This window comes from Aedes albopictus, chromosome 1 (assembly GCF_035046485.1).
Source record: "Aedes albopictus strain Foshan chromosome 1, AalbF5, whole genome shotgun sequence".
NCBI lineage: Eukaryota > Metazoa > Arthropoda > Insecta > Diptera > Culicidae > Aedes > Aedes albopictus.
The window spans coordinates 70,057,199-70,082,198 of NC_085136.1; the positions used below are offsets into that span (position 1 = coordinate 70,057,199).

Consider the following 25,000-nt stretch of genomic DNA (forward strand, 5'->3'; position numbering starts at 1 on the left):
CACTAGGGCGATGTCGTTGTAGCTGCGACTAGCTCTGTATTCAGGATGAGGATAAAACTCCTGTAAAATGTTAGCATGAACACAACCCAAGCTCCGGAAACCGTTTAGTTACAGACATACCTTGATTCGGACCGTCACGCCGTTCATGGAGTTGAGACTGGCCGTCCCGAGCAGGGCCACGACCGGTCGGCCTTGCTTGGGAATACAGTGGGCAGCCGTCAGCAGGAAGTTCGGCGAAATCAGACTGGCGCCGCACCGGTAATCGTATCCGTCTTTGATTTCCTCGTTCTCGTAGCCCAGGGCTGCCATGAAGGGGAACTCCCCGTCCGAGGCGTCCTCTCCGTCGATGATGTGGAACGTCAGCCGGTTGTCGGCATCCGGAATGTCCTGACAGGCTAGGCCGCTCCGGACGCCCGGTTTGAACGTGACCGGTTGGTCCATCTTGCAGCAAATGACCTCGATGGAACCGTCGAATCCGCACGTCACCCGATCTCCGAAGCGTTTCTTCTTGACGATGTTTTCCAGGAACCAGGGACAACTGGTGGCCTCCTGGCAAAGTCCCGTTTCGCCATCCTTCAGGGTGCACGCGTCGCCCTCTGGAAGGGGTAGAGTGGAAGGTTTTTTGAGGTTAGTGTATTCGGCAGGGAAACATGGAAGTGTGCGCTTTTGGAAACTGATTGAGAGTTGGTGCGTCAATTCCTGGACCCGTCTATGTAAACTTTCGGACCAGCCTATTAAGAAGGCAATATCGTGTGCGTTTGTGTTTGACTGGGAGTTTTATCCATCACTAACGAATCGAGTACTGCAAATATAACTACGCATACAATCAAACCATTTTAGCACATCTTTGAATTCGAAACGAAGAGTTTCGATTTAGAAACAGCTCAAGAACGGTTGCATTTTAATCTGGGGGTGGGGATTCCCCGCAGACCATCGCGGTTCATTCTTTTTGAATCTACGAAACAAAAATAAACATGTAGGAAATTCCTTTTCAATTCTGCTGGTTACTGACTGATATCGCTATCAGCTTGGTGGTGCCGCAGTTCTGGATTTGCTCTCGTCGTTTTCGGACACAGTAGTGGCAACAGGCTTAAAATTAGTTGAACACGTTGAACAGAATAGTTGAAGAGTAAAAGATTCACATTGATATAGCGAATACGAAAGGAAGAAAACATGCATTGAAAGTGAAGGAACGTGTCGTTTATCGGTATGAGGTTGAGAGTCACCTGGCTGGATATCGCGTGGAAGTCGAGGAACCGAAACTAAATTGATAGGAAAGCTGAATAATGCAGTCGTCAATGCAATGGTGGCTCCAGGAGGATCTACGAAAAAAAGAAAGACATCCAAACGAGTGTTAGAAAAGGTGTAAAATGGACAAACATACATCGTTATTCCTGTACTAGCAAGTACTTCCGGTGGAAACTCGTTTACAATCTTGTTCCAAAAAAAATGTGTTTACATGAATTTTTCAAATATATAATTTTTTCGTTGTTTCCTTGTTTTCTTTCTCGTTTCCTTTGATTCTACTTTGTGTAGAAATTTACACATTTTTTATCGATATGTGTATGCATCGGCTCCGCAATGTCTCAGTGCGCTTGAGCCTAACTAGTGATTTAATGTCGAAATGCTGGGTGGCTGAAAGGGTGTTTGCCAAAATTATGATCCAAAGAGTTCAGAGGTATGGTCGAATTCCGAAGATGATTATTGACATTTTCAACAAACATTTTCTTTTCTTGGACTGTTATTTTCAGATTTTTTGAAATGTAACTTTTTGTAATTCTAACTGCTAGTGTGATCATTGTCAGGTTTTCACTCTACTTTCGCTTTAGAATTGGTTGGTGTTGAAACTGGTTATAGTTTTTCAGAGATTTTTATTTCTTTCCAGCATTTGTTCTTTTGAGGCACAGTCGGCGGTGCAATTGGAATCTACCATAACATACAATTAGTTGGCAATTTGGCCGACAGAGGCGCTATAGAAAAGTGATTGTTCACTATGTTCACTCATCGGTAGAAGAACTCATAATCATATGCGATATCTAAACATCTAGTTCATTTGAAATAATGGTGTCTTTGCCAAAGAAGTGAAAAGTGAGAAGTAAGCAGTGCGGAGTGAGGCGTGAGAAGGGATTAGCGAGAAGTGGGCAGCAAAAAGTGAGACGCCATGAGTGAGAGTGAAGAGTGAAATATGAATTGTAAGGAATGTGCAGTGAAGTACAGCGGCCGTTCGTTCGTTGCAACATGTTTACAGCGCTCGTTCGCTCGTTGCAAACCAGCTCATTGCAACGCTTTTGGGTTGCAAGTCCGCTAATTGCAAAATTTGACACGTGTTTGCAATTAAAAAGCAATCAAGTGTCAAATTTGTGCTGTCAGTCATGCTGGCAGTGCATTTCGATGCACTTTAGTGTCAAAATGACGTTGCAATTAGCGAATGGCATTCGCTCATTGCAAAGTAAACAATTTGCAAAGAGCGAACGGACGCTGTACATTGCAACGAGCGAATGCCATTCGCTAATTGCAACGTCGCTTTGACACTGAAGTGCATCAAAATGCACTGATAGCATTACTGACAGCACAAATTTTACATTGTATTGCTTTTTAATTGCAAACACGTGTCAAATTTTGCAATTAGCGGACTTGCAACCAAAAAAGCGTTGCAATGAGCGGGTTTGCAACGAGCGAACGGGCGCTGTAGTGAGAAGTGAGAAGTAATGAATGAAGAGTGAGTACAGCGTCCGTTCGCTCATTGCAAACCCGCTCATTGCAACGCTTTTTGGTTGCAAATCCGCTAATTGCAAAATTTGACACGTGTTTGCAATTTAAAAGCAATCAAGTGTCAAATTTGTGCTGTCAGTCATGCTGGCAGTGCATTTCGATGCACTTTAGTGTCAAAGTGACGTTGCAATTAGCGAATGGCATTCGCTCGTTGCAAAGTAAACATTTTGCAACGAGCGAACGGCCGCTGTATATATATTTTCACCTAGAATTGAATAAAAGAGACACTGAACTGTGTAAGTATTGGGTAGTCAGTCGGGAGTACTACAGAGACTCCCCGACTCAATGGCCTCAGGGTCGGCACGTTCACTACACGTTACTCGCGGGCAGGTAGTTCTCACATAAAATGGAGGAAAACCACAGCTCTAATTTACCGTTGACAATAGTTTATTGCTTAACTACACTTCTTTCTTGGCTTCTTCCTGGCACTTTCACTCCCACTTTCTTACTAACTATCTGACCTGTTCTTTGCGGGGCCCCTTCTCCTTCTGCTCCACCACCTCTCTTTCTTCCTCGACTCCACCAACGACTCGTGCGCGGGCGTGGATCCTCGGCTCGCTATCCACGGTTCCAGGGGGTGGCTTATTCGGACTCGCGCTGCTCCGTATTCCGGCCTGCTACTCGTCCGCGTCCTACCGATATTATAACGGATCGGTCTTCGGCTTTTGCCGGAATGGCTCACGGACTCACGGGCTTCGTAGGGCGCTGCACGGGGTTTTAAACCAAAAAACGGCGGGGTTCTGTTTAATGGAGAAGACATCGTAGATAATACCAGGCTTGGAACCAAAACGGGAGTATTCAGGGGTTACCTGATGTCCACTTCGCCTTCTTGCAATCCACTTCTCGTCACTACTCTCCTCTTTCACTAATCCACTTTCCTTTCACTATGCTTTCAAAGTCGTCCTTTCACTATCGTTCAAAGTCAAACTGTCTTCGCTGAAGAACTTTTTCTAAGTGAAAAGGATTTGGAACATCGGTTGACTGCAAGGTTCTTGACCTCGTTCCGCGGTCATTGCCCCCTCAGGGCATATGTACATTCCTTAATGGCCCCATTACGCCACCCCTCATGGCCGCTCCCAGAATGGTAACCGTCCATCTGGCGGTGGGTTTCGGTACTTCGGTGGGTGGATGATGGCAGTCATCTCGTAGGGTGGTGGAGCCTGATCCTAGCTAGCCCTACGGCTGTCGGGAGATTAGCTGGGAAAAACCTACATTCATAACGAATACTACCTGCCATGTATATACACATTCACGGTTCACACAAAATCACACTAACTTCTCGGTAGTACTTACGACACGAATTATACAACACTTACAACTGGTAGCAATATTAATCAGTGCCTGGGATTGGACAAGAAAGCCTCGTTTGTTTTTTCTTTTTTAATTTTTAACAGGTTATGGGCCCAGGGAAGCCCTGGAGGTGGATCTGGAAGCGAGGAGACCAAGATGCGCTACCATCCAAGAGACGATAAGGAGGTCAATTCCCGATGAGGTATCAAGATGCGATTGGGCGGGGTGCCAATACGACCAGTAGTCGTAGAAATACCGAGAGACGGTGAGGATCTAGTAGCTAGGAGTACGGTAACCAGGTAGAGCTCGGGACGCGTCGGATCTGAGTGTGTGATGATGAGTGTTAGATTGTAGGTACATCCTTGTAGTTTTGTATCCGAGATGCTGTTAGAACGAGAATACCTTTGGAAATACGTTGCAGAGAATCCTCCGGCTGAAGTCACGACTGATTGCATATCTGGAGACCGGAAAGCTCGGGCAACGATTTCGCAGTCGAGAAGCGGCAACATCCATTGATCAGGGACTCAAGAACGAACGGCCAAGGAAACCTGGGAGTGGCTCAAGAGTCAACACCAAAAAAGACGACAATATGTTCAAGAGTGGCCATGAATTGGCAAGTTTGCGATCTATGACCTGGAGGAGCTGTTCCCAACGCTACAAAGAGCCGGGAAGGATCTAGGAGAGGCCGTCCTAGTAGCAATTTTATCGCGAAGCTTACCGATGTCCTACGAGCATGTGCGGACGGCATTGTTGATCCTGAAGGATGACGAGCTGTAGATGGATTTCATCAAGGGCAAGTTTCTAGAATACTTCAAATAGCTGCACGATGATGACGGAAATAGAGATTCGATCCTGAAGGTTAACGCCTTGAACAGGTTGACTTGCCAACTGCGGAAAAGAGGACTGCTATGCCAACCAAGACTCAAGAAATTTGGAAGGCAGAATCAGAAACCTGTTGGATAGCCGAAGAAGGAGAAACCGTATGATTTTGTTCTGGATGACGTCCGAGATCAGAAGAAAGAGTCGATTGTGGATTCCAGAGCTTCTTTGCATGTTTGCCGCGACCGGAGATTCTAGGATACTATCAAGTCAAGTATGGGTCAAACAGTGTATTCTTTGGTTCAAGATGTTGGATCTGGAACAATTCACAGTGTCGATGAACGAGGAGATCGAACATCTGTAACGCCATCGGAAGTTGTGTTTGTTCTCGAACCTGCTGTCCGCAGGCAAGCTGATCCAAAAAGTAGCGGATGTACGTTTCGATAAACAAGGCGGTCGGATTATGGCTGAAAAGGAAGTTGCTGCTGTAGCCGTTAAGCGAGGCGGTTTCTATCGATTGATGGAACACGGAGTGCAAGCGATGATCGTTGGCACACCTGGGACAGTCGTTTCGGGCATCGTGACGGAGCAGTCAATCGGAAGCTGGCCAACAATGTAGAAGTTCAAGACAGCGGTGTACGCGAGGACTGTGAGCATTGTTTCGTTGAAAAACAAACCAGGAAACCTTTCACAGAGTCGACAGACAAGAAGAATTCGGAAGTACTGAACCTGATACATACTGGCTTGTGTAGCCTGATGGAAACCGGTATGGTAGGTACTTCATCTCGATAATAGATGACCACAGCAGATACTGTGTCCTGTACATACTTCATGAAGAAGTCGGAAGTAGTGGAAAAATTCAACAGTTCGTCAACAGTACACTGCCCATGACCGCATATCAGTCCCATCTTTGCTGGGTTTCCTATTCATATGGGACAATTATGCGATCATAGGCAGTACAGGACAATGGAGTTGCATAGAGGCGTAACCTTGGGCGTAACCGTTACCTAATCGAGATGGCGAGATGCATGTTGACGGATGCTGAACTGGACGACAGATTCTGGGACAAAGCCAAGAACGCAGCTGTATAACTGCAGCCCGTTTTACCGTCAACATCAGTATCGTCGACAACCCACGAAGTTTGGACTAGAAGGAATCCAGAAATGCACCATTTGCTTGTTTTCGGATGTCAGGCGTTCGTCCATACACCGAAACAACAGAGGAAGAAGCTTAGTCCAGTATCCAGACCAATGACTTTCGTCGGATACTTCGGTTATCACAAAGGATGAAGGCGGTTCATGGACACGGTTACACTGAAGGTAGTAATCAGCAGGGACGCCGATTTCAATGAATTTCAACAGTTGAAGATCAGCAATAACAACCTAGCGGTATCGGATGCGCAACGCAAGGTTGTTAACAACGTGTTGCAGTACGAATTGAAGAGTTCATGTAGCGAGAATCTGCAAGTGAGATATCCCGATGAGCAAAAAACCCGTTGAACAAGTTTTGGACGAACATCAAGGAGAAATCCAAATCGAATCGGACAATGATAACGAACAACTGGAGGAATTTGAATCAGCAGCGGAGAATCATTTCGCAATAACACCTTATTAGGCGAAGATCAGGATCTGAACGAGTATGGATCATGTCGAAGATCGAAGCGTATCAACAAAGATGTGCTCGTCCTCGTTGCCAAGAAGGAAGTAGAGCAGCTCAAGCAGCTTTGGTGGACGAAACGTAGGAAATGACAACTGGCAACTAGATGCCTTAGCATTGGGTCGTAGAATTATCCAGCGGTCCAAAACAGCGAAGGAAGCCTGGAACAGCTTGAAAACGGCGTTTCAAGACTGCGAGCGGTACCGGAAGATATGCGGTGTGCTGAAGGTAAACATCACAAACCTCCGTTCAAGTCAATGGGTAACCGATTGAGTGAACTGTACTGGACCTGGTGGCTAATCCAGCGACAGGCACCAGGTGAGTATTCTAACTTTAAGATGACGTATAGTATCCTTCCTCAGAATCCTGCACTTCCATAGAATCGTCCAGAACTAGCGAGGTCGTCCATCGCTACTCTACCGTCACACGAAAAGGAAGAAGATGTTGAACCGCAATACGATTCTGGGCATAGTGACTAAGAGCGTCCAGCCCAAGGCAAGTGGAGTATTGATTCGATCGACAGCGGTACGTTTCCGTCGTCATCTATTCCACAGGTATGTATCCGAGGAGCCAGAGGCATTTCAACAGCTGCTGGATCGAAGCGATGCAATCCGAGCATCGATCGTTGTGCGATAACGATACGTGGTCCTAGATCGATCTACCAGCAGATCGGAGAGCAAGTGGATGTTCCAACTGTCGAAGGCGTGGACTACGATGCGACCTACTCCCGCGTGGTACGGTATGCGACCGTACGATATCTCTAGGCGATGACAGCCATGCGCAACCTTACGGTGCACTAGATGGTTGCACGGAGAGGAGATATATGGAAGGATTGCGGGACGAACGAGCTTCGTCGAAGGTATGGCTTCTCAAGAAAGCACTGTACGGCTTGAAGCAAGCCAGTGGCATCAGAGACCAGAAGCTGGATCAAACGCTCAAGGCGATCACGATTTGTTTCAAGGATGGGAAGGTGATCATCATATTCGTTACCGTCGATAACTTCCTACTGTTTTCCAATCATCGAACGCTAGTGAACCAGCTAAAGTAGCGGTTATTTTCCGAATTCCAAACGATGGACATGGAGCAAGTCAAGCAGAATCTGAGACTGCGGATTACACGAACCGAGTGCTTGGTAGCCATAGACTAGGAGCAGTATATCGATGAACTTTTGAAGCCATTCCGAATGAAGGAGTCAAACCCTGACTAGGAGTGTCGTCCTTGGTCAATCAGAAGCTGACCAAAGCGATGAAACCAAAGTCTGTACAATGAAAGGAGAGGATTACGTTGCTCAAATGCTCTCTCGGCCGGATATCATCAGCTACTCGGTAAGTGTTGTCAATAGCTTCAGTAACGATATGGGATCCACCCACTGGACGGCAGCGAAGCGCATTCTATAATATCTCAAGGGGGCAAAAAACCACAAGCTATAGTGTACTGGGCTGATTCGGAACAAGATTTCCAAAGCTATAGTGATGCGGATTGAGCAAATGACGTTGAAACTCGGCGTTCAATCTCCGGGTACGTGTTCATGCAGAGCGGCGATGCGGTTTTGGAGCTCGAAGAACAATCTACGGTAACACTGTCTACTACCGAAACCGAATATGTGGCACTCTCATCTGTTATTGTGGATTTACCGGCTACTTGTATTCTACCGGTCGCTTCTGTATGGCTTCCAAAGTAGCCGTTTTATAAAAAGATTAACATAAAAATGATTTTTAACATTTTTATTGTATGCGCTATTTCTCGTTGCCACCAGCTACTCAGTGACATTCATTTTTGGACAATCAAGTTGATTTTTATATGAAAACGGCTACTTTGTAACGGCTACTTAAGTAACCGGTAGAATACAAGTAGCCGGTAAATCTACAATACCCTGGTGGAGAGGATTTCGCCAAGAACTTCATGGCGCCGAATTATCAGTACCGATGGTACCGATCAACTGCGACAACAAGAGCCCTAGCAACGTGGTGGAGGAAGATGTGGGCTACTCTTCAGGAAGCAAGCACATATACAAAAGACACCATTATGTACGAGATCAATGAGGCATCGAGTACACTCTATATACAGTGCCCGTTCGCTCGTTGCAAACCCGCTAATTGCAACGCTTTTTGGTTGCAAGTCCGCTAATTGCAAAATTTAACACTTGTTTGCAATAGTGGTTTCGCAGCGCGGCATCACGAACACGAATGCAAATCTACTGGTTGAAAATATGCCCATTTGATTTTGCCGGGAACAGCTGATTTTTGTTTACTATTTTCAACCAGTAACAGAGGTAGTGTTCGTGTAATGCAACGTGTACGTACACGCAACACCACTAAAAGCAGAAACCACTATTAAAAAGCAATCAAGTGTCAAATTGCTGACAGTCATGCTGGCAGTGCATTTCGATGCACTTTAGTGTCAAAGTGACGTTGCAATTAGCAAATGGCATTCGCTCGTTCTTTTTTTTTTTTTTTTTTTTATATCTTTATTATCGAGACTTTCAGCCCAAGGCTGGTTCGTCTCCGATTCGCTCGTTGCAATGTAAACATGTTGCAACGAGCGAACGGCCGCTGTATTTGATCCTGTGGGGTCCCAGATGCAATCAATACAGTTAATAGAGAGGACGAATGTCGATGGTGTTCCCTTTGTTCTCGTTCGCAAACATGCCGGACATCTATACTACAAACTGCAAACTTTTTCGCTCTGACACTGGTTTGACATTTGAGATCAATCTTGATGTAATGCAAACCGCCAAAAAATACTACTGACGTTCCGCTAATGTTTGATATGCACGGCAAAAAAACACTCAAAATGGATCAATGAAACTTTTCTATCATTCACCGCTTGTAAACAAAGGCGCCACCGTATATGTATGGACATTAGAATTGTGACTTGTGACAGAAGTGGAGTTATGTCAAACACACAAGGCTACGGTGACACGTCTGTCATGACGCTATCTGATCATTCCATAGCGGCCGTTTTAGTTATTTAGTGATCCATTTGAAGCTAGGGAGATAAAAAAACATTTATTTTATCAATCGGAACCATATTTTATACAATGCGTAAATATAAACTCTTTCTCTTTTCTTTTACGTACGAACCAGTAGGTAATTGCAATGGGACTTTCTAACAAACACTTTCCCACTTAAACCCCATCGGGCCACACGGTCTGCTCGATCCATTCGATGTACCGCGCCACCCGAGTGTACACGCTGGGCGTGCCCGAACCGCAGCCGGCTCCAAACGAGGTAACTCCCACCAGTTGGAACTTCCCGTAGACCATGGCTGTAAGCGGACCTCCTGAGTCACCTTGACAGGTATCGCCCGCTACCCCAGTGGCGCTGACGCTCTTACTTCCTCTGGCGCAATACTGCGTATCGATGATCCCTCTCGGTAACTTATGTTGTTTGGTGATGTCCGTGAAGAATCCTTTGCAATCGCTGAGGCTCACTGTGGTAAGATTGACCTTCATCATCTGAGTCGAAAACAATTCATCTTAAAATCAAAATAAGACATGTTACTTAAACATATGCCAAATGAGGAATGAAGATCTTCACTTGATACTCACTATCGTTATCAGTGACTCCGAAACCCTGGGCAGATAGCGTCACGTCGCTGGCCACGTCCTCGGTATCACTACGGATGCAAATGGGACTGACGTTCGGCTTGTTTATCAGTTCTTTCTCCAGTTCCACTAGGGCAATGTCGTTGTAATTGCGACTACTTTTGTAGTTAGGATGACGAAGAAACGTCTGTAAGATGTTAGCATATATGAAACACAGTTTCTGGAACCGAGACGTTTCAGATATACCTTGATCCCAACCATAACCCCATTCGAGGAGTTCAAACTGGCCGTACCGAGTAATGCCACTAGCGGTGTACCAAACTTGTGACCACAGTGGGCAGCTGTCAGCAAAAAGTTCGGTGAAATCAGGCTTGCACCGCATCGGTAAACAAAACTCCCGGTGGTGTCCGGATCCGCGTAACCTAAGACAGCCATGAACGGGAACTCCCCTTCGGGGGCCTCTTCTCCGCCAACGACGTGAAATTCTACAGGAGATTCGGTACCATGTTCGGCCTCCGCGGCATCCATTATGTTCTGACAAGCCTGGCTACTGCGTACTCCAGGTTTCATCGCTGGTTCGACCGGTTGATCTATCTTGCAGCAAATTATCTCCGTTCGGTCAACAAACCCGCACGTAACTCGATCTCCGTAACGTTTTGTCGCAATTATATTTTTCAAAAACCAAGGACACTGCACATTCTGCTGGCAGATGCCAGGACCGCCATCCTTCAGGGTACACTCGTCGCCTTCTAGAAGTGATAGAGCTGTTGAGTTGAAAATACACATTCATTGCCATGACTGTTACACAGAGGTAACATGAGTTAAACAAACTAGTGAAACTTATAGGAATTGATTAAAGTTGGAGGAATTGCAGTCAACACAATTGAATCACTTCCGAAAGGTCCACTTGGCCTTCCCCTAGGAGAAACTTTACTGATCACCCGTAGTTTTCACTCCAGTATCGCTAGATCCGCTACTTTAACACAAGGAACCAATGAGATTGCTGCTAGGGACTAAAAGGCATCTTCAGTGTGTGAGTGTAAGTGATCTTGTTTGCTTTAAGCAGGAATGGTGCCTGCCACGCCAGATTGCAGGTCACTGTCGGGAATGGGAAGATATTGATGATGCAATCGCTTGGCTACGGCAGACCGTATATAATACCGCGTATGCACGAGTTCATGACAGACCATAAGCCGCTCGTCGAAATATTCCGAAAGCTAATCCACACGGCGCCGATTCGATTGCAGAGAATGATGATGGCCCTAAAACGATATATTGATCCAATACCGAAAAGGGTCACAGATGTCCATTGCGGACTTGCTCTCTAGAACCACTGTCGAGAATACATCAGAGGGCAATGATGACAACAGCATGGTGTTTCAGTTAAAAGCGACAAAAAATTGTTCAAGAGTTTTGCGGAAGTAAATGTGGTCGAATACTCACGAAATATCACGGACGAGCGTTTACAGAAATAGCAGCTGAAACTAAAAAGGATCTCCTGTTGCGGAAGCTGTTGGACGTCTTGGCAGTAGGTTGGCCGGACAGAAAATAAGAACTGCAAGACGAACTGATGATGTACAGTCCTGTCGAGGACGAATTATCCGTTATTGGAGGAGTGATCTTCAAAGGGGATCGAGTCATTGTGCAGAAGTCTCTTCGGCAGAAGTTAGTGTAGCGATTGCATCAAGCGCATCAAGGAATAGAATACATGTTGCGTTCAGCTAGAGCAACCATGTACTGGCCGGGGATGGCTGATCAAATAACGAACGTTGTGTGAAACTGTGAAGCTTGTATAGAATATAGCGCAAGTCAACTATCCCATGAAATTCTGCTATATCCTTTTCAACGAGTGCATCTTGATCTATGCGAGTTAAAAACGACAACGCTAATAACAGCAGATAGCTACTCCAATTCCATCGAGGTCGACGTGTTGAAAGGCACAACAAGGGCAGCGATAGTGGAATGCTGCAAGCGAAACTTCGTCAGCCATGGCATACCAGAAGACGTTGTAACAGACAACGGGCCTCAATTCCACAACGCAGCGTTTGAGAAATTTTCCAAGACTTGGGAATTCCTGCATAGCACATCGTCGCCGTATCATCAGAGCGGAAACGGTAAAGCGGAGTCAGCAGTGAAAGAAGTTAAGCCGTTTGGAGGAGCTACTGGTTTACCTCGGGTTGAACCGGATTTAAAGAGAGCCTCTCATCTGCACCTATAGAAATGTTTGGCCTGAATTGGCAATGGACCGAATGAGATGACAGCCGAGAGTACTAAAGAGAAGAGCATGCGCGGGGTCAAATGGAACGGCCAAAACGAGAAATTTGTCGGCCGAAGCATTTGGATGATTTTGCTTTGTAATTTTTTATTAAATAACTTCGAAGACCGAAGAATGGAATTGTTTACGGGGGCTACTTTCTTCGTTTTATACTTTTATTTTGTTAACTATAAAAAGGAGGATGTTGTACACTATCACCGATATGAGAGACGATCAATAAACAGTCAATCATATACCAACCACGCACGCCATCTAGAAGGCAATCCATGAGACAGATGCGATCAGCTGATTTTTTTATTTACCATGTATTTTTGACATCCGATGATCGGGGTGATAGTTGAACACAAAGGAATTTGTTAAGCACCAACGACACTTGCCGAAACTTTGTTAAATTGTACTCACACTGTGTTTACACTTTTGGCTGTCACCCCCATCGCGAAAAGTCGTCATGGATTGCCTTATTATACAACAGTTTGCTTCTGTGAATCTGAGCATCTATTCCCCATGGTTAGGTTGAAGGATTTGTCATTGACATAGTCGTCATCATTGAAAATTCGAAAGCAGTTTTCTCGTTCAAAACTGATATTTTCACTGTGTAAATGTATTCACTGTTTTGCGGGTGGAGAATGGAGTGCAGTGAATACATTTTCAATGCAAACATTTAAATTTTGAGCGAGAAAACTGCTTTCGAATTTTCAATGATGACGATTATGTCAATGACGAATCCTTCAACCTTAAGGGCGACAAAATGAACCTAGACGAACGACAACAATCACTGCAAACAGAAAGAACTTGCGATTGAATGCTCTTTTTGAAGGCTTACAGTCCATAAACCACGTAAACCAAAATTTGGCCATCTCAGGCCCCTCTCTCCCGTCTACCCCCGTTGGTTTCAACGACACCTCATGCAAATCAACGGGATTCATTTTTTAATTTGAACTTCTTGTTACCCTGTGGGCATCGAAAAACACACTGATGGCAACCCTTTTTGCTGTTTGTTTCGATTCTGCGTTCCTTTTCACCCCGTTCCATGACCAGAATGACATTTACACCTTCTAGTTTGAACGATGTGCAGATTATACTTACACGGAGAAATCAAACTACCTAATTTTTGGGTCGATTTTACTCGAAGCTGAGTATATCGAATGAACTAGTTACCCAAAATTAGGTTGTTTTCCCTCTTCCCCCCACCGATGTTGTCAAAAACAAACAGAGATGCGTCTACCCAATGGGGGTCCTTGAGCCCAATAAGCCAATTTTGAGTAAATGTAGGTATACTCAAATTTGGGTTGAATGAGGGGGGGGGGGGGGTCTTGGGTTGAATTTACCTACTCTTAAGTATATTCTTTTGCTGGAGGTAAAGGCAATTTACCTAGTGTGAGTTTAATCGATTTACTCAAAATTGGCTTATTGGGCGAAACTATGGGATTGCGTCAAAAGAACTCAATTTTGGGTAGTTTGGCGGTTCCGTGTATGATACATATGTGATACAAGAATCACTGTACAATTGCGCTTGAAATGAGTGCCATACTGAAAATTCTCTCAGTTCAAGTCAGTCTTGTTAAAATTTTCTTGACACTGCGTACCGTTGTACAGGAATCACACTCGTATCACATGTCTGTCTGGGGTATTAGAGGGGGTCAAATTAAAAAGTGTTCAGATTAGATGAGGTCAAACCAACGGGGGTAGATGGTACAACAATTTTGGCATTTGTATGGATCGTAGACTATGGCTAGACAACGTTGTAACGTCACGCTACTCATTCTTATTTTCAAGGAATCCGAATACCGAATACGGTATGTAAAAATATTTGAGGTCCACGGTCGTATTTATCAGTTATAGTGAAAAATGTGACCGAAAAGACGTCAAAACGTTGGAACGTAACGGTAGAATGTGTCATGAAAAATTTCTCCAGATTTTTTTCCATAGCTTGCTGCAGTGATTTCATCATGGATTCCTCCAGAGATTCCTTCAAGAATTCATCTAGGCATTCCACCGGACATCTATTCGGTGATTTGCCCTGGGATATCTTTAGAGGTTTCTCCGGTGCTGTTTTCGAGGTTTCCTTCAGGGATTTCTCCAGAGATCCTTTAACGTATTTCTGCAGGTATTCCTTCAGGGATTTCTCCATATATTCCTTCCAAAATTTCGCTAGAAATTGCTCCAGTAATTCTATCTGCAATTCGAAGAATTTGTGCAAGAAAGTTTCAGTTTCAGTTTTCAGAAAATTTCACTAGAGATTATTTGAAAACTAATCTAGAAATTGCATAAAAATTGTGTACAAAACATTCTTTAGGAGTCCATACAAGTATTTCTTCAATTATTCGTTCAGAAATTACTGCAGACATGGATTTCTTCAGATTTTGATCCAGGGATTCCTACAGAAATTCTTTCAGGAATTCGCTAGGAAGCTCTCCTGAGATTAATTAAGGACTTCCTCAATGATTTGCTTTCGAAACTCCTCATGGGGTTACTTCAAGAACTTCTCTAAGAATTGCTTCAGGGATTCACCCGGAAATTCATTTTGTGTTTCTTTCAGGAACAACTTCCGGTATTATTTTAAAAATGTCTCCAAGAACTCTTCTTGGAATTCCTTCAAGAAATCCTCCTAGATTACATTCAGAAACTCCTCCAAGAATTCATTCAAGACTTTCTCCAGGGATTGTTTAGAGATTCCCTTAGGAATTCCTCTTGGTATTGCTTTTGCGATTCCTCCTGGGGTTTCTTCTGGAATTTCTCCAAGGATTCGTTCAAAAACTGCTGCAGGGATTTCTCCAAGAGTTCTTGCACGTTCTTCAGGATTTCCTCAGGAATTTCAGCGTTTCCCCAGTAGTGGGATTTGATGATGATGATGATGATGATGATTGTGTACCCACCATCAGCGCAAGGATTACCTATGGCTGCAGAGTCATACCGGAACGGAATGATCTACCTGATGGTTTGTTGTAGCAGGGTAAGCTAAATTCACTGGAGACCTAGCTGGAGACCTTCGGAAAACAACATAATTGTTATCTCGTGACAAAGTCTGGCCACCCCACGAACATTTGCCCGGAAACCAGTTCATTTAACTTTCTTAGGCTACCCCTCCGAAATCCCCAAATATGTCATGTTCAAATATAAAAAGTAATAATAAGGAACGAACTCACCGGGTAATCCTGATCAGCTGGTTTTCTATGTTTGGCTTTGGTCTCAGTATGCAAACGGTCCAACCATATTAAATGTGCACTCGTTCACACCACTCGCTGATTCTCCGATCGTCCATCGAAGAATCCGAAAAAAAATACATAAGCGAGAATACCCGACGCACTGAAAAACAATCTCTTGGATACTAGCATTTCCGAACTCGGAATAACAACGAACACGAGCACCACGATGCGGGCAATGTGGTCTCTTGCCACCGAGCCATCGTCAATCGTTTACCTACACAAAGTGCGAACAAAAAACACAAAGAAAAATACGAAAACGCGGGAACGACGAAATGCGGCATGTTTCAGCCTCCGCGCCCTGCTTGTCACTGACGACCGTTTCCCCAGTAGTGGGATTTCCTCAGAAACTCCCCCTAGAATTCCCTCAGAAAATGATCCTTGGACTTCTTCTGGAATTCTTCCTAGAATTCCTTCAGGCAATGATGCAAATGATCACCTCACTAGTGCTCATCACAACTCATTAACTGTATATTTATCGCGTGCGATTGAACTGTGCACTGATCAGCGATGACCAGCAGCAAAGAGGTGGCAAAACAAACATGATGTAAATCACAAACGATTTTGCACACATCTGACTGTGCCGTCACACGCTCGCCCGAACAGCCGAACCATACCGAATAGGTTGGTTTGCGAAGCTACGGCACGAACGCTCGACACGCACACAGAAGCAACATTTGCATGTACCGATACCATACTAATAAAGCTTCCAGCCAACGATGCTTCGCGATAAGCTGTCGAAAAGCATCGAAAGCGATGAAAAGAGATGCTTGGCCAGAACGCAACGGCTCAACGGCGAAAAGGAAGAGTCAACTATGCTGATCAGTGTTGAGTCCGTTCGTGTGCTACTCGTATGGGAGGTTGATTGAATAAAGCGAAGATGGGTGTATTCGTTGTCGAAAGCAAATCGCATCATTTCGCGAATGTTTTCATCAAATAGCAAGCTTGCCTTCAGGAATTCATCAAGAGATTCTTTCAGAAACTCCAGGATTCCACTGGGAATTCAGAGATTCCTCTACAAATTCCTACAGGGATTCGTCCAGGAATTCCTCTAGAAATTCCTCTAGGAATTCCTTTAGAGATTCCTCTAGGAATTTCTTGAGAGATTCGTCCACGTCGTCTATTCCGTTTCTAGAGGAATAGAGATTTCTCAAGGGGTTGCTCTATGAATTCCTCCAGGAATTCCTTTGGGAATAGCTCCAGGCATTCTTCCAGGCGTTTCTTCAGGGATTTCTTTAAGGATTTCTCCAGGATTTCATTCAGGGACTCCTCCAGGAATACCTTTAAGTATTTCAGTAGGAATTACCCCAGGTATTCCTTCATAAATTTATCCCTGGTTGATCCAGGAATTCATTCAGAAATTACAATGGCCAATTCTCCAGGAAATCCTCCAGGGATTCCTTCAAAAATTTCCCCAGGAACTCCTTCTGGAGTTTATCACAGAATTATTCCAAGAATTCCTCCAGGGATTCCTGCATGCATTCCTCCTGAGATTCCTGTAGGAATTCCTTCAAGGAATTTTTCGGTATTCCTCCAGGAATTGACCCAGGAATCCCTCCAGGAATTCTTTCGAAAATTTCTGCAGCAATTCCTCCAGGAATTGCTGCAGGAAATCCTCCAGGGATCCCTTTAGAAATTAGTTCAGGAATTTATTCGGGAAATCCTTCAGAAGTTTTTCTTGGCATTCCTCCAGGAATTCATTAAGGATTTTTCCTTTAGGGATTCCTTCAAGAATTTACCAAGAATTTATTCATGGATTCCTCCAATGATTCTTTCAGAGATTCCTCCAGGAATTCCTGCGATGCTTTTTTCAGTAATTCCTCCAAGAATACGACCTGAAGTTCTACCAGAAATTCCCCTGGGAATACCTCTAGGAAATTCTACCGAAATTTCTCCACCGATTCCTCCCAGAATTCCTCTAGATATACCTCCAGGAATTTAGGGATTGGGCCCGGAATTATTCCAGAAGTTCCTCCAGGCATTCCTCTAGAAATTACTTTAGGGATTTTTCCAAGAATTCTTCCAGGGATTCTTCCAAGAATTTCTCCAACAAATTCTCTAAGGATTCCTCAAGGAATTCCTCAAGAGGTTTTTTCCAGAAATTTCTCAAAGGATTCCTCCCAGAATTTCTCTATGGAATCTTCCAGGAATTCATCCAGAAATTTCTCCTGGGAGGCCTCTAGGAATTTCTCTTGGAATTCCTCTAGAAATTCCCCCAGAGCAGAGTTGCACTCTGTCACTGTCAATGGTAAACAAATCGCTGATTTTGATAGGCCGACTGCGATCCCAGTCAGCGTGCGCTCTATTGAGTCACCGTCACTTTCCTTGTTCCATCAGAACTGGACTGACTGTGATGGTGTGTGGAAATCACTGATAGGCCATCTTTGAAATTCGTTTAAAAATCCAAATGAAGATTTACCCAGATGATATTTTAATATGTGGTACAAAATAACAAGTTTTGCATGTTGGTCACAAAAAAGTTTGAGCTTAAGCGAAAACCACTAAAATATCACAAAAGTTGCAATGATTGTTGTGATCTAGAGTGCGGGTCAATATCAGGTCGTTACCTGTCATTGTCGTTTTGATATTAAACGGCCTGAAGTGATAGTGACGATGGTGCAATATCAGTATTCACCCGACAAGACTGATATTGCGCAACACTGCCCCAGAGTTTGCTCCAGCTTTTCCTGCAGTAATTCGTCCAGGAATTCTTCCACGAATTCATCCGGGAATCCCTCCAGGGATTTCTCTAAAAATTCATCTGCAAATTGCTCCGGGAATTCTTCTAGAGGTTCCTCCCAAAACTCCTCTACAGATTCCACCAGGAATTCATCTAAGAAGTTATACAGGGATTACTCCACGGACGCTTCCAGGAAACCCTCCAATTATTCTTTCAGAAATTCCTCCAAGAATTTCTTCAGGGATTCCATCAGGATTTTATTTATCTGTATTAACAAAATTTTTAGCCCTAGGCTAGTTCATCTCGGGACCCATGCTTAACTTCCCTTCCGAAGCAAGAACCCACATTTTGTGAGTTTGTCGGAAGTGGGATTCGATCCCAGGTCCTCAGAGTGATAGTCAAGTGTTCTAACCATCACACCAGGTCCGCTGCACTCATCAGGAATTTGTCCAGAAGTTTTTCTAGGATTTCATCCAGAGATTCCTTTAGGAATGGCTTCAGGAATATCTCCAAGAATCCCTCTGGGGATTCCTCCAGGAATTCGTTCAGAAATTCTTTCAAGTATTCATCCAGAAATTTATCTAGGAATTCCTCCAACGATTCCTTAAGCGATTTCTTCAGAAATTTTTCCAGGGATTCCTCCCATAATTGCTCAAAGGACTCCTCCAAGAATTCATCCAGGGATTCCTCCAGGCATACCTTCAGAAATTCCTACAGGGTTTACTCCAGGCATACCTTCAAGGATTCCTCTAGGGATTTCTCATGGAATTTCTTCAGCAATTGCTCCGGGAGTTCTTTCAGGGAGTGCTCCAGGAATTCCTGAAGTGATTCCTTCATAAATTCCTCTCGGGATCTTTTCAAAAATTTACTCAGGGGCTCGGCTAGAAATTTCAGAAATCCGTTCATCATCTTTTCCAGGGATTCACCTAAGAAATTTTTCAGTATTACCTGAATATTTTGTGAATGACTTGAAGGATTTCTAGAGAAATTCCTCCAGCGATTTGTATCGAAATACTTCTCAAGAGGGATACAAAAGTCAGGATATTCTCCAAGAAGTCATCCAGGCATACTTTAACATCTATCTTCGAGGAATCTTTGAGGAGTTCATCCCCAGATTTATTCAGGAATCCATCCATGAATTCCTTCAAGAAAACCCCCTGCAGCTTCTGCAAAGAAGTTTCTTCAGAAATTCGTACTGCAACAGACGTCTCGCACTACTCACTCATCGTTTCATTTTTTAACGGGTTATTCAAATAATCTGTAGTACGCAAATCACCCGCTCACGGCGCTCGCATCGTTTTTGCTCCTATTTGATGGTTTGCGAAGCACAGCGCATTTAGCATTGGGCGATCATATTTTCCTGACGATGATTTTAATCGCAACTTGTACCGAGTGATACGTCTGTTTGTCTGTGCTTTAAAGCTAAGGACAGCCTTGTTGAATGGTTTGATTATGATATGCAAAAAAAAAAAACTCGGCCTGGTCCCCCAGAAGTTCACTTTGCTTCGCTGTTTATTTCCTACCTGTTGTAGGGGAGTCGACTGTACTCGCCTAATTAAGCACTGTTGAGTATAATAGTTTATTTTAACGAGCCTGGATAAAACAAAGAGCAGAAACGTCAAAATTGGAACAGTCGATTTAGTGTCATCATAGACTAATTGTGTCATCCCCATAGTTCCAATCGAGCAGGAGACCTGTCAAAACGACAAGGATTCGCCACTTTGGTATACAGTGCCCGTTCGCTCGTTACAAACCCGCTCATTGTAACGCTTTTTGGTTGCAAGTCCGCTAATTGGCTTCTTTAGCGGTGTTGAGATAATTCCATATTCAGAATCTGCATGCAAAACTGAGCCGAAATCCAAATTTTCATGAATTTTGGTGCCCGGGAACCTATTTAAAAATCAGTTTAAAGTTTGTATGGGAGCGATTTGTCGAATCACCCCTCGTCGCATTTTGTACTGGGCGGAGCTGTCAAGCAGTTGGCCATCTGTCAAAAGGTGATTTCGAAAAATCTCTTCGAAAGTGATTTTAGGTACCAAAATGAAGTTCTAAAAATCTGAAAAAAATCATGGTGGTTCAGATAAAGGTGTTCTTTCGTATAAAATCAAAAAATCAATACATTTTTCTTAATTTAAAAACCCAATTGCAAAATTTGACACGTATTTGCAATTAAAAATCAATCAAGCATCAAATTTGTGCTGTCAGTCATGCTGGCAGTCAGGCCCCTGACACGGCCTATATCAATGCATTGGAATTATGGTAGACAGGATGTCCTGGGCGCTAATAAATAGCGCCCACTGTCAGATGCGAAAACATCAACAACTTTTTGTTTAACGTTTATTTTGGTTTGTTTATCAATTTTTAAAATCAATTTTTGCATCTCAAATGATCACAAAACACTTCAAACTCGCTTTTATATTAATGTACGGGAAGAGGAGCACGCGATTAGTTGAATAAAGCAACCCAACAAACATCCAATGTGAAGGTGGATTTCGTGTGTGGCTCAAAACATTAAACAAAGCAGAGTTTGTTGATTACACGCTCGTTTCAATTTACACTTATATGAGTATAAAGCGGTTAGATGTTGGCTACGATAAAATTCATTCCTGCCAGGGGCCTGCTGGCAGTGCATTTCAATGCACTTTAGTGTCAAAGTGACGTTGCAATTAGCGAATGACATTCGCTCATTGCAAAGTAAACATTTTGCAACGAGCGAACGGTTAAGGACATACTTGTTAGAATCCCAAAATGGCTGCCACAATGGCCGACTTTGGCACCTACTCACGATTTCGAGCGCACAAATATCTTCGTAAACAAAACCAGCGCACATGATCTTCTCATTTTAAGCTTATTACAAGTGAGCAAGAACAGAATAATAAAATGCACTGTTGTTTGAAACTTGCTTCTTGAGATTTGTGCATATGCATTTCTGATGCACTGTTGGCGCGGGATTTCAAGACGTTTGTCCTTAAAGTGCTCGAGTATATTTACCAAAGTGGTTAATCTTTGTCGTTTGACAGGTCTTCTATTCGGTTGGAACTATTGAGTTGTCCAAAAAATGTCTCACGAAACCTAATGCAAGCCTATCCATATACGTGAGAACAAAAGATGTTTACAAAGTTCTTACAGATATGTAGATTAACACAGGAAATCTGAACACAAACCACTACCACACAGGAATTTGGATTGGTCAATGGGGATGACAGAAAATCGACTATAGTCCATTTTACGAACCGATATTATGAATGAAAATTTGACAGAAGGTGGTGTCCTAACCCGTGAAAATCAATATCATCATCAACATTGTTGTCACTTCGTAAAAAGGCTCATTCCAATTTTGACGTTTCTTGAGGTAAGCTTAAACCGTTTTTTATTAGAGAATACTTTAGTTACTACAGGCTTTACGATTTATAGTTCTAAAACGAAAGTACACAGACAAGGAATTTCCAACTAAATTGATTACTTGTCACTACCGAAAACATACGGATTACTACGATTACTTGTTAATTATCAAGATTATTATTGATTACTCAGGATAACTCATGCCTATCGGTGATTACAGTTCATTACTCATTCGGTTGAAGTAGAGTGGCTGGAAGGGAGAGTGGCGTCATGTTCCAATTTTGACAGGTCTCCTGCTCGTTTGGAACAGGAATTTGTATGGATTTGACAGATGTCCGCTGTTCCAATTTCGACATTGACGCCACTCTCCCTTCCAGTGACTCTAGGTTGAAGGTTGAAGGATTCGTCATTGACAAAATCGTTATCATTGCAAATTCAAAAGCAGTTTTCTCGCTCAAAACTTGAATGTTTGCATTGAAAATATATTCACTGTACTCCATTCTCCACCCGCAACACAGTGAATACAATTTCTCGAAAATTTCAGATTTGAACGAGAAAACTGCTCTCAAATTTTCGATGATGACGGTTATGTCAATGACGAATCCTTCAACCTTAAGGACAAAACGTCGAAACCAAGTAATCTAAGCAAATTATTATTTTAAAGGAAACCCATTTTTTACTTTTCCACGTTTTGTCCCTTCAACGTTCAATTCCTTTTTTTTCTTTGTTGATAACTTCTGAGAGAGATCCATATCGCTAATTGATGCGTGGCTTAAAACTCGCTAATCGTTGCACACCTCATAATAAAAGCATGGAGTGTGCAACAATTCACAAGTTTTTAAGCCTTGCAACAATTGGCGATATTCATTACTACACAGATATACACTGAAAGGCGGCTTGCAGTAATGACAAGCATAGCAATGTTTTTAAATTTACCATGGCAAAACATGATCATCGACCCACCAACGCTTCTTGTGTGCGTTTTGTTTCTTCTCACATCAACCGGTTCGATAGCCGAGTGGTAGCGTGCGAGCCTGGTGATATCAAGGTTCTTGGTTCGAAACCGGTTGCAAACAGAAACTTTTTTTAATTGAAAATCGAGTCCATGGTAAAATTGAAAACATAATTCTGTTGAATTGAAACGAAAATTAGTCTGCACAAATTTAGTGGCGTTGTGTATTTAAATTAACCCTCAGAATAGTAATTTTCACCGCAAGCCGCCGTTCAGTGTAGATTCCAGTTGAATGAGTTGACCTCAAGTAAGAAGTTGCTTTATGCAATTAACGAGGAACTAAATATTGGAAATACCTTTCCATCAAAACTCTTCCTGATTTCCTCCTCATTTGCGCATTCTCCTGTACTGATCGTTCTTCGCCGGCCGAGCACCAGATTACCGGTCGGTTAAGATCGAGAGGTTATCTCGTGTTGTGTAGATTACAACGAACAAAATATTCACAGCGACACACAAACACACGCCTTATTGTGCTTCAATGCACTAGAAGTACACGCAGTTTAACGATCGAGTTTCCCGCGCGCACGCTTCTCCAAATCAGAGAGGAATCTCTTCCTCTGAACACTTACCATACAGAGTTTGGCCCCGCACAGCAGCGATCAGCACCGTGCCGCCAATCAAAAACAGCTGTAGCAGCAAACCGGCACCGACAACGGGTTTCCCTAAGGTCATCATCATCACTTTCTGGTTTTAACGCCGATCGGTTTTTGTTTACAACCGCAAAGAGGAAACTCGCGATCTTCGCATTGGTGTAAACACGCAGCCGGGCAAGTCCTCTTCAGCGAAACTTGCTCCCGCTCGCTCTACACTATACACTCTCGCGAACTCTGGAAGACGGCGAAGTGATCGTCACCGAAATAAAAAAAAAAGCACAACCACAGCAGATTAGCTTCTTCTCCGCGTAGCACTCCTCTTGGTTGATAATCTTCTTCGGAGAGCTACCAATGACCGATCAAGCGGTGTCAACCTATCGATCCGCTATATAACCCGGATGACGTCAGCGATCCGCGTCTGCATGTAGATCATCGCGTTCTTCGTCCACACTCTGATGGCCAACAGCGTTTTAGGGTTTCCGATCCCGGTTAAACCCAGCAACAACAACAACACCAATCGGACACTGTATTTCCGCAAATTGGGTGACTGCAAAATATGTCCACACTGACTCTAGGGGGTTCACTGGACAGCAAATACACTATCGCGCAACCGGTTTTTGAGGTATGATCAGTACGACGGGCGCGAAATATGTACCACGATCTTCGACCGACGAAGACGAACTGTGCGATGCGAACTGAGCGATCAGAACATCAACCGACTACTGCGCGCAGCATCAAGAAGAGCATTCGGGGCGGAGATCATCATCGTTCGGCGGACATCGCGCTGATGACCAGTTATGTAGTGACCGACCGAACCTCGACGCGCTCTGCTGCTCTCAGTGGGCTTGATCGTATGCGATCGATCATCGCACATGCTTCAGATGCATAAATAGGGTATGTGTGTCATCAGTAATCTCATGCTCCCATTTTCATCCTATTCGAATACAATCGATTACGGCACCGATTGACTCCATTCTTTTTGTTTTCATGGGTGCTCACTTCTAACAAAAAATACAAAAATAAGAAACAAAACAAACAGCGCTTCAATCCTTTGTTTTTCGTGGGATGAAAATGGGAGCCACATGCTTAATAAGGGAACCAATACCCTATACAGCGGCCGTTCGCTCGTTGCAAAATGTTTACTTTGCAACGAGCGAATGCCATTCGTTAATTGCAACGTCACTTTGACACTAAAGTGCATCGAAATGCACTGACAGCATGACTGACAGCATAAATTTGACACTTGACTGCTTTTTAATTGCAAACACGTGTCAAATTTTGCAATTAGCGGACTTGCAACGAAAAAGCATTGCAATGAGCGGGTTTGCAACGAGCGAACGGCCGCTGTACCTATCTGTTAGGATCATTGTTTTCTAGGTGAATAAGGAGCAACGTACAGTGAACTCTTCTACAAACCGCATTTTCACTGGCTTGAGATCATCATTGATTCATACAGATTTTTGATGAACTGGTCTAGTCTCACATAGCTACAAAGCTAATAATTGCAATAGTCCTGGTAAATGATATAAGTACTAATCCATCGCTCAAACATAAAAAGGATTTTTCACTCACCACATGCTAGATCAGCACATTTTTAGTGTTGATCTAGTGGTTTTCTGATTTGAATGTAAAATTCTTTGCATTTCTGATCGCTGCGAGAAAGTTACTCGGGCAATGTGTACTTATGTTTAACCCTCTCTTTCCCACGACTTCGAACGGCTATATCTATATGAAAAACCCTAATTAATCCACCTAGCGGTGATGGCGCCTTTCTCGTGCCTTCGAAACAGAGCTGCCAGATATACAGATTT

The 25,000-nt window shown here is 43.6% G+C and overlaps 2 protein-coding genes across 2 annotated transcripts in view; both read right to left on the reverse strand.

Moving 5' to 3' along the window:
* Positions 1-23,950, reverse strand: part of LOC115254222 (serine protease persephone) — a 25,065-nt gene extending 1,115 nt beyond the window's left edge. The window contains exons 1-3 of the mRNA XM_029877378.2: positions 23,166-23,950; positions 121-596; positions 1-60 (exon numbers count right to left, since the gene is read on the reverse strand). Coding sequence (XP_029733238.1) covers positions 1-60; positions 121-596; positions 23,166-23,274 — 645 coding nt within the window. The 5' untranslated portion in view covers positions 23,275-23,950. The remainder of the gene's footprint in view (positions 61-120; positions 597-23,165) is intronic.
* The window catches only part of LOC109397206 (CLIP domain-containing serine protease C9), a 29,875-nt gene continuing 14,479 nt past the window's right edge, over positions 9,605-25,000 (reverse strand). Inside the window, exons 5-7 of the mRNA XM_029877436.2 lie at positions 10,331-10,833; positions 10,088-10,271; positions 9,605-10,014 (exon numbers count right to left, since the gene is read on the reverse strand). Of these exons, the coding sequence (XP_029733296.1) occupies positions 9,665-10,014; positions 10,088-10,271; positions 10,331-10,833 (1,037 nt within the window). The 3' untranslated portion in view covers positions 9,605-9,664. The remainder of the gene's footprint in view (positions 10,015-10,087; positions 10,272-10,330; positions 10,834-25,000) is intronic.